We start from the raw sequence: 9,987 nt of genomic DNA, 5'->3' as shown, positions 1-9,987 counted from the left end.
AGCGAAACAATAATTCCCCCTTATAAATTAACGGAAATGAAATAAAAATTATTTTTCTAAACGTAGGTATACCGCGGTAGTCACAGCTAGGCGGAAAATACGTCATACAACAAATACGACAAACCAAAACATATTTTAAATTTTAATTAATAAGAAATAGTCACTTCCAATAATCTTAAATCATTTAAAAAAACGTTGATTACCCTTTGGTAGAGTAAACTTCCCGTATCAAACACTGCCTATTAATGCACCTATTAAACGGTCAATTTAACATAAACATTCAATATAATTAATGAGGTGCGTAAGTGCATTATACCTGAATATAATTTAATTGGCAACTGTAGGTAAAATGTCCTCAAGTAGATAAAGTAACGCAAATTAGTTCAACCGTAAGATATGATGTAGTTCAAATGCCATAATATTCTATACTTAACCTTACTTTTCATACCCAAAACTTGTCCTGATACTTGTGTATTAAATTTGTGCCCTACAAGAATCATGTCTGCACATTTGTTATGCATTACTTCTAATGCTGGTCTTCCAGTTTTTACTAGAAAAAAGGGAAGCACGGAATCAGTATGTCTTAACCAACTTTATCAATCCTGAGGTTAACTACACTTTTTTTTGTAGTTACCCTTTTCCATTATGGGTTCCTTAAACGGTGTTCACATGTATGCGAAATCTCAGCGAGTGAAGTTATTGAATTCACTAATGGACGACCATTGCGTTGCTTGGAAAGAATTTCACGACAGGTAGCAATATACTTTCCAATATTAACATGATACTGCGAGTGGTGTGTATATGCAGTTTCAATCTAACAGAATACGTTAATCAAACAAATGTGGTATGTTTGTGGTGCCTGTTGGTAATGCTGAATTCTTTAGGTGTTGGCTATCCAGAAGATGACTCTTAATAGTGACTGCACACTCCTTCTTGAAACTATGGCTTGCGATTTATCTAAACTGTAAGTTCATACAATTTTAACATTTCATTTTTCACTAATTAATTTCAAATTGCTTTTATAACCCCACCTATATTGTATGATTAGTTGTTTTGACCTAAAATGTAGTGCATGTAAAATAGTTCATTACTTTCATAATTTGGTAAATGCGGTAAAATCTAGGATAAAATAAATGTATTTCTTCTACATTTTTGAAATGGGGATGCACAAAATCATCATTAATTTTGTCAGTGATCATACTTCATTTTAAGTAGTCAGATAAGCACTGATTACAGTACCCAAATCCACGTCTAACAACATGTATAAGGATAATTAGCCTATACTTACTTATGTACCTACCAACAAAATGTTTTTCATGAGGAATTGACGAGGGAATTGACCACTGAAAATTGTTGTAAGGTGTTACAGTGACAGACCACATACGAGTTCTTTTTCAAGCCCAATGTTGTGCAGGTCATAGACAGATTTACCTAGAGGCTTTTTTAAAAAGGCCTTAGACTGGTCCCGCTGTATTTAATCCTAGCCCTGACTGCGGAGGGGACAATTCCTAGGACACGCTCGGGCCTGACTAAGACCCCTGTACTGCCTTAACGAGCTAACTGGTTGCTCCCAATTCCACAGTGCGCTGGCACTCGATCTAGCTTAGTCTATTAGACCCACCTAATTTATTTAAGGATCGCCTGCAGTCAAGCGCTGACAGGGCCACAGCGCCGCCCAACTGTCACTTCATTCCAAATGGGACTCTGAGACTCTCTACCATGGAGTGGATGAAGTGACAAAGCTTGTCAAAATTTGGGACTTGAACTTGGGACAAAGTTTAATTTGATGAAATCCTGAATTAGTATCCAACTTTAGTAAAATAATTGGAATCTTTTGATTGAGCTAATATAGATATCAAATATGGTTTCTACTTTTCCTGTGGAAAATGTGAACGTTGAACTGCTTTATTTAGTTTAGTATAATCAACACAAGGCCTTAAGGTGGGTTCATAGCTGTCCGTTCATCCGTTGCGTTGATCCGTCAAACGGATAGTACATTTTGTCAAGGTTCATAGCAATCCGTCCACATTGTACATTTGCAAATAAGTATAATCATAACCTAAACTTTATTTTGTACTGTACCGTCAGTGACTTTCAGTATGTAAAAATGGTACGAAAGTAAGAACACATTGCTATCTGGCATATTACCGTGAAGAACGAGTAGGCGAACGCTGTTAACGTACCAAACATAACTTCACTCTTGTTAAAAACGGACCAACGGAAACGTAAATGTTCAACTTCAACCAACTTTTCCGTCGTAAACGGACGACGTACGATTTAAAAATTTGCTGTCTTCTGATTGGCTAACGGACAAACGGACAAACGGAAACGTATGAACGGAGAGCTATGAACTTACCTTTAGTTAGTTGGATTTTCTATTGATTCAATTACTTATACCAAATTGGGGAGGAGGGGTATTTTATTTGAATTTGCAGCTTAGTGCTGTTTTCCTTTTAGAATTGTTCGTAATTACGTTTTGCTTATTTGGATTTGGTGTGTTTAATTAGAAAGCGTGAAATCGTGTAAGTAAGAAACCTCTGGTCCTTTGCGATAAGAGTTTTTGTTATCAGACGTTTTTTATCGCTGTTAGGTTATGCAGGTGTTTAATGAAGTGCGTATTATGTTCGGTATAAGTGGGGACGCGTTTCTTCGCAGCCGGCGATATCTAATCTAATTATGATTGGCGTTTTATTTGCAAATACCGGTGGAAGGAGTTTATTCTGTAATTCTTAAATACTCTGAGACAACAAAAAATGGAGGCGATTCGCTACGGTTGCAAAGCGTACGATTCGTTACGCTATTCTCATTTGGGTAGTTTACCCTCTTGATTAATTGAAGACGTAGTTTGTTGTTATTATAATAATTTTGTACAGAAGACAGTTAACTCAAGTTGTTCAAAAGTGGTGAGAAATTTAGCGTATTGTTCGTTTTACGGAAAAAGTTAGTCAAGTTGAAGTAATGTTAGCAGTCTTGGTGCACTGTGGGGCCTTCTGTTGAGACTCTCTTGTTAAAAATTAAAAGATTTGTCTTTCGAGCACCCACTGATAGTGTTCCTTATCGTATTCAACATGCCAGTTATGTGATCAAGTTTGTGTGGTAAAGAACAGGTGAAGATCTGAAGCTGTCAACATTTGTGTTAGGTTAAGTGCCCCTGTTTATCGTTAAATTGTTTACGAGTGGATCATTTGGATTATTTAAATAGAAAAACTGGAAGTAATTTTAAGATTTTTTAATTTTTACTATCGAACGTTTGCGTGCGGGGTAATTTGTTTGAACAAGCTTTATAAACTTCTCTTCCAAACAAATTAGTGAAGTTACCAAAAACTTATTGATGGAACGGTGATAGTGTACACCGAGGTGTACACCAGGCATGTCGAACTTATTTATTATCAAGGGCCATTTTAAGGTTTCCACCTTATGGCTGCGACTCACATCATAAAAAAGTTCACATAAGAAAATTTTGATTTTTATTAACAAAAAAGTATATATAATAAACTAAACAAATATAGAAAACGAGCTCCTGGGTATGGCTATAGCATGTGCCAAACCAAATTTTGAACCTGATGTTAGATTTGTTTTATTTAAAGTGTATATGTATGAAATTTCATTTAATTGCTTCCATAAATAAGAAAATTGGCATTGCACATCCTACACAAAACCAAATTTGGAAAATGGCGCTACATTTGCCTTTATTCCAAGTGGCTATGTATCAAATTTCATTTGAATGCCTCCATAAATAAGAAAGTTCACACTGCGCATGCGCAAAACCAAATTTTTAAACTGGTGTTAAATTTACTTTTATTCCAAGTGCCTATGTATCAAATTTCATTTAAATCCCTGCATAAATAAGAAAGTTGGCACTGCGCATGCGCAAAACGAAATTTTGGAATGGGCATTGTATTTGCTTTTATTCCAAGTGGCTATGTATCAAATTTCATTTAAATACCTTCATAAATAAGAAAGTTTGCAATTCGGTCTGTAAATGGTCGAGATGCGCAAAGGGCACTGTGAATGCTGATCGATTAGGTTCAACTTTTGGAATTGTGTTTTATATGGCTAAAGCTATGCGCATATTGAATTTCATGCAATTAGGTTTATAACTAACGGAGGGCCTACTTTATTTTTTGGTCTACATTGCCAATTCACGAACCCGATCTACAAATTTTATAAAGAATCCACTATTCGTTTGTGAGTTATCGTGCTAACGGACGGACGGACAGACACCGCAAAATTGTAAACTCGCTAGGAGCTCGTTAATAATACAAAAAAACTCATCCAAAAAGTTCATAATATCGTGCTGGACGGTTAAGGTACTCCTCTTCGAACAACACATTGCACCGTTAGTGAGATTTTACCGCAAAGCTTCCATAAGGCGATTGTATGTTTCGGTGTGAGAATGGTGAAAGTCGCACACGACCTGACAACAGCGCGTGTGTGTAGTGTAGGGGAATGTAGCATAACGTCATAACGTTACTCAAGGTCAACTCTCTGCGAAACAAGCGACCCAAAGACAACCAACGTGCATAAATATTGCTGTGTGCGATGGCGTGCAGTCACTACGCCACCGACAAATCACCTGATCAGCTATCTCAAAACAAACCCCGTACGCAAGCGGTCAACAATTAAAATTAAAAAAAAAAACAGAATTACATGACAAACAAAACTGGCTTGATGAATAAGATGGCACATTTTCTCGAAAGAACCTTAACAAAAGGTCTCGCTGTGCACTACAGCTACAACTGTTTGCTGTTTGTGAGAATTTAGCGTAAAAAAATGTAAACCGGAGGATAAATGCACTAAACCTTCCCTATAAGAACTGAAATTTATTTAGAGGCTAAATCTTAAGTAAAAGGCGACATGTTTCGGCTAAAAACAATCATCAGACCCAAAAATGTTAGATTGTGCAAATTTGAATTACCCTATGGTGAAGAAACTTGCATACAATGACTGAAAACAAGTCCATAAAAAATGTATAAATACCCTGAAGGGGTTAAAAGACCTAAACGATTGAAGGATCAGCTACCCTGAGGGTAGTAGGAGTAGAAAATGAGACATCTTTATAAAATATTTTCGCCAAACGTCCCCACTTCTCCAACATGAAACTTACAATTCTTCGAAACACCTACATTTCGTCTGCACAAGAGCACGTGCGTTAATTAGTATTCGCCTAACAATAATAAAACTTCTTATCGTAAACGACCAAATGTGCCTCACTTCTAACATCTTCTCTAAATTGAATAATTTACAAACATTTAAACAAGAAAATGACGCATCTAACAAAATTTCTAAAAGGAAAAACAAATACGGAAATAGAAATTCAAATGTAACGAATTAATGCTATTACAGATGTGATATTTCGTCGCTTACCAAGCGCTTGTATTGGCCTGATCCTCAAAAATCGACAGAAACTATATGAAAAATCTTACCAATACTTAATGCTTACATAAAATTTGTGTTTTAGCGTAATTCTCATTGGTATATCGAGTGGTTGCACAATACAGGTGTTAAACAAATTATTAGACTCCACATTTAACGCAATGGTTCTCACAGTCGGCATTGAGAAGATTAAAACGCAAAGGAATACTGAACGCTTAAAAAGAGATTTACGAGTACGTATCTGGATATTACAAACCATACTTTTACTCATTTCTTGTATTTTAAGATGTCTTACTCGTTAATTGACCGTCTTATGGAATCCTTAGACTATGGAGTAGCAACTAATAAATACTCCTCTGATATAATTTCTATGACCGAGACAATACTATGCAGTGAAAATCATCTACTGCAAGTAAGCTTTCTTACCTACCACCAAAGAGTACTACGTAACAATTATTTTCTTCCTTCAGGTTGCACTCGAAGCATATACAGAGTGTGTAGACTCAGAATACAGCTGCATTCTGATTCATGGTAAAATTGCGGTTGCCACCGAAAGTTGGTGGAGTCTACATGCAGATGAAATCAAATTACTTTCCTACTTGGCTACCGTTGATAACATGACATCATCCAAAGATGTCCCAGTATTTCTACCCTATAGATGCCCCAATGTAAGTTGATGCTACGCCCATGTAATATTTCACCATATCGTTTTTAGGTGGCATATCGTTTTGTTGCCTGCATGCTAATTCCACACGTGCAAGTTTGCTGCCTCTGTGGTCCCACCCCATTAATTAAAGACATTGAATACTCAGCCTCTCAGTGTTTCAAATCTGCGCTCGAGGTCATCGAAACTGCGTTGCGCTGCCATCCGAGAAATTTACCCAACTCAATTCAGTTAGAGTCCGGCGTCTTGGGGTGACGTTAATTGCCCGTTCGATCGTATTTTGCATTTTGTTTGTTACAGAATTCTCCTAATCAATACGAAATTTGGAAAGTATGTAGTGTCACGAAGCCCCAGCACATCTTCCAGTAAGCATACGAGTAATGTTTCGCACAGATTAGATTTACTGCGTACGTTTTTTTATCGTGCCGTGTTAAGTCTGATTAATTGCGAAGCTGAAGAGAATAAACCGGAGGCAGAAAAAACAAAAAAACCCGACAAAGTAAATAAACAATTAAGTAAGAAAGACATTCTAACTGTGTGTAAGGAAACATATTGGTGTTCAGAATACTACAAATGTCATGCTCTTATTAGTGAATGCAATATCTTATGTGTTTTGTACACAGCGTCAATACCTACACATACTGCCAGATTAATTACATCAGAATCGTTGAGAATTCTTACTACAGATAAACAGTTGTGTTGGTAAATCAAGTAATATATTTGTATTTGTAATCCGCAAGTTATGTCTGATAGGATTCGGTATCAGTGGAGTTTCCCTCTACTAGAGATTGCTTCTCATCTTTGTTCGTCTTTCGTTTTCCCTTCTGGAATGAGGGCAACCAACTTTTACTTTTGGTGCTAATGGCATCATCTTTAAAATGGGTTTGTCGTATTCGTCGAATACCTGTGGCTGCTGCGAACTGTAAATATGTACATAAATTACTTTACAAACTGTACAGGGTGGTCATCCAAAATCCGCACTAGTTGTTCAGTATAAAATAAGTACTGCGATGAATTTTGTATTATGATTAAAAGTATGTAAGATAATTCAAGGTCTAATACTCGCTTTCCGCAATACGATTCTTAATATCTTCTGTTATCGCCAAACATATTTTTGTTCAGGTTCGCTGTGAAGCGGTACATGTGTAAATTTTCCTATGCTGAACAAAATACAAATTTGAAAAAATACGTTTGTAATTCTAAAGCGACCACCAATTACTTGAAATACACACTTAATACTTTTGCTCTCCCAATAATCCTATACCTCGTTCAGCAATGTAGATTAAAGCTTTGTAGCAGCACATTTACACTTTTTACTGAGCGATATGCTATACCTATCATTGTCTGTGGATGACCACCTACCTCTATTCTGTTATTCACTTACTTGTAACAATATTACAAAAAGTATACGTCCAATAACTCCCCAACCGATCGATTTCTTTTTCTGCTGTATGGCTGTGGTACAACCGAAAGGAGAAATACTAAAATTAAGATCACGAGAGTAACGGTATGGTAACGAATTTGATTCAATTCCATGATGAATGCAGACAAACGTTGACCGTTTCGAACAACAACTGAATGGTGTACTTTGCTGATAATTTTTTTCTCTAAAAAAATACTTTACTAACCAAATAATTGTAAACTGACCTACTTGTTTTTAATTAAATTACTGTCGTACCAAGGTATTGTGTACCACTCATTATAATGTTTACTTCCACAACAGTCAAACTGTAATTGCAGTTTGTCAATGCTCATCTTGAACTCCGAGTTGCTACTGTAGTTGTTCATCGCTTCCATAATACCATCGTGAAGGGCTTCGTGTTTCGAATAGACGTGAGATATTATCATAATGCATACTATCGACATGCTACAGATTGTTCCCAGGATAATAAATGGCAAACTGTACATCAGAGCGCTCACTTGGGAATTTCTTGATATGTCTGATGTTAGGGCTACATACAGTAAATAAACAGACAAAAGGTTGGACGGCAAACACAAAAGACCGACTACTACGAGAAAATTTGATAAATTGTTACCATCTTTTTCTGTAACCATATTGATGAAAACTCCTATACTTGCTCTAATTTGTAGTGCGTAAGAGAATAACACGATGGAGTATAGAAGCACTACAACATTCACAGTAATTGTAGCGTAAGTTATGTGTTGAACATCTTTGTTTTGCAAGTTGAAAAATGCTTTGCTCCATTCTAACATTTTCTGACAGTTTCACTGACTTTTATTATGGTGACTTTATAGAGACAGTGGCGACAACAGGGTATTTCGTTTTTGATTGGTCGTTAGTTCCGGTCGCCATGTTGGACCTAAATTCCAAACTGGCCAATAGAAAGCATACAAAACGACGCAGTACACTCCGTGGTATAATTGTTATTAATTACTAGTTTACAAATTTGCTTCTTGTATTTGTTTTATTTTACGTTTTCCGTCGTATCCGACGCATATAGCTTGGATTTACGATATTATAAGGTATGTCATTCGCTTAAAGTGTATTTAGATGTAAAACTGTGCCTAACCTTACTACTGGTAATTGATATAACCATTTTTTCAGAAGCCCTAAATACCTAATGAGTTTAGATAGAAAAGCAGCTTATCCGAAATTTAGCAGCAAATTCAATTATGGTTATGGATAACGCAATTGTGATCATAAATACGCTTGAATTAGTTTAATGTTTAACATTGATGATTGCTGAAGCACAAGGAATATTGATCTCTTGTACTCCGTGGACTAGATCAACGTGTTTTGTCTTCCATTTAAGGGACTAAAGTAATACTTTTTATCCCGGAAGGAGAAACACGCGACAAGGGAGGCAGTGGTTTTCCCATAGGTTGTTCTGCAAAACTTTAAACGATCATTTCTGCGCCGTTAGTTTTGAACGAGAATCTTTTACTTAAATGAAACTGACATTTTATTATTCTATGGTCACAATTTGACATGTGTAGTGTACTTAACCCCCAGGTTCTACGCTAACTTCACACTACAAGAACACGGAAATAAAATAAACCCGGCAACGTTTTAAAAAAATGGCCACCCGAATGACTATTCCCTCTAAAACTAAACAAGTACCCGCTTAAATTTGAAAAGTGGCACGTGATAAAACATCTAAGGCAGGGCCTCCTTACGTTAGTTGTAGACAACGCTTTGACCTGAAGCACAGTAGGGAAGGAATTTTAAATAAAACACTGAAATTGTGAGAAGTTTGTTTAATAATGATCGTAATTATTATGATTGTGAAAACCCGGAAATTTAGTTGATGTACATTAATATAAACAAAACAAACAAAGCCAAAAGGTGTCGTACTCTCGCAAAAGTCACTGCCAAGGATAAAAAGAGTACGACGTAAGAAAAACCTTGCAGTTTGATTAAAACAGTCCAAAAGTTAATTAACAAAATATTTTGTAAAAGTTTTAGCAGTAGTTAACAAAGATAGTAAATGCATATACACAATGTTGGTTACACTCAAGGTTAAAGCAAGTTTTTGGGGACAATGGGTCAGGTAGAAGCAGGTACCAAGATTCTGAGAAGGGGTGAAATACACAGGATGTGACTCATCTTTGGTGCAATAAAGTCCTTTTGTTGAAAGCAAGATGGAAAATTACATGGCCTTGTAGGCAAATTTGACTAAAAAACAAGATATGTGGAAATTATTGAATCGCCACTCATTTAACGCACATAGATTCTAAACTGAAGAGCTTTGATTAGCGTAATCTCGCTCCTGCAAGATGGGTAGTCCGCCCCTGGTTTCGGGGTTTCGAACCTACAGTTGGATGTCGAAGACAGTGCACGGAATTAGGTGCCCTAACACATAAATATAGACTACAGTTTCTTTTTCCACCTTCCCGAGACTGCTTCATTCACGGAGAAAATTGTTAGTAACATACAACAAGTCAGTACATACATTAAACGAATCAGCAATTTCCACATATTAAAA

At 36.3% G+C, this 9,987-nt stretch overlaps 2 protein-coding genes across 4 annotated transcripts; one reads left to right on the top strand and one right to left on the bottom strand.

Moving 5' to 3' along the window:
* Positions 1–418: 418 nt before the first annotated feature.
* LOC116168761 (protein fuzzy homolog) lies at positions 419–6,763 on the top strand. Of its 2 annotated transcripts, XM_031484743.1 has the most exons (8): positions 567–576; positions 631–752; positions 885–964; positions 5,462–5,609; positions 5,663–5,788; positions 5,847–6,044; positions 6,092–6,291; positions 6,341–6,763. In XM_031484743.1, the coding sequence occupies exons 3-8, from the start codon at positions 903–905 to the stop codon at positions 6,744–6,746; spliced, it is 1,140 nt and encodes a 379-aa protein (XP_031340603.1). In that variant the 5' UTR covers positions 567–576; positions 631–752; positions 885–902; the 3' UTR covers positions 6,747–6,763. The 2 variants fall into 2 exon arrangements, with proteins under 2 accessions (XP_031340602.1, XP_031340603.1); XM_031484742.1 differs by lacking the exon at positions 885–964 and having other exon boundaries at positions 419–576.
* Positions 6,745–8,289, bottom strand: LOC116168763 (photoreceptor outer segment membrane glycoprotein 2-like). Of its 2 annotated transcripts, XM_031484745.1 has the most exons (4): positions 8,077–8,289; positions 7,692–7,992; positions 7,425–7,647; positions 6,745–6,960 (listed from the first exon to the last, which is right to left on the bottom strand). In XM_031484745.1, exons 1-4 carry the CDS (start codon positions 8,252–8,254, stop codon positions 6,781–6,783), a joined length of 882 nt encoding a protein of 293 aa, XP_031340605.1. In that variant the 5' UTR covers positions 8,255–8,289; the 3' UTR covers positions 6,745–6,780. The 2 variants fall into 2 exon arrangements, with proteins under 2 accessions (XP_031340605.1, XP_031340604.1); XM_031484744.1 differs by having other exon boundaries at positions 7,692–8,289.
* Positions 8,290–9,987: the final 1,698 nt, after the last annotated feature.

The sequence above is a fragment of the Photinus pyralis genome, unplaced genomic scaffold (genome assembly GCF_008802855.1).
Source record: "Photinus pyralis isolate 1611_PpyrPB1 unplaced genomic scaffold, Ppyr1.3 Ppyr1.4_LG4, whole genome shotgun sequence".
Lineage (NCBI taxonomy): Eukaryota > Metazoa > Arthropoda > Insecta > Coleoptera > Lampyridae > Photinus > Photinus pyralis.
This window is presented reverse-complemented; position numbering and strand designations above follow the sequence as displayed.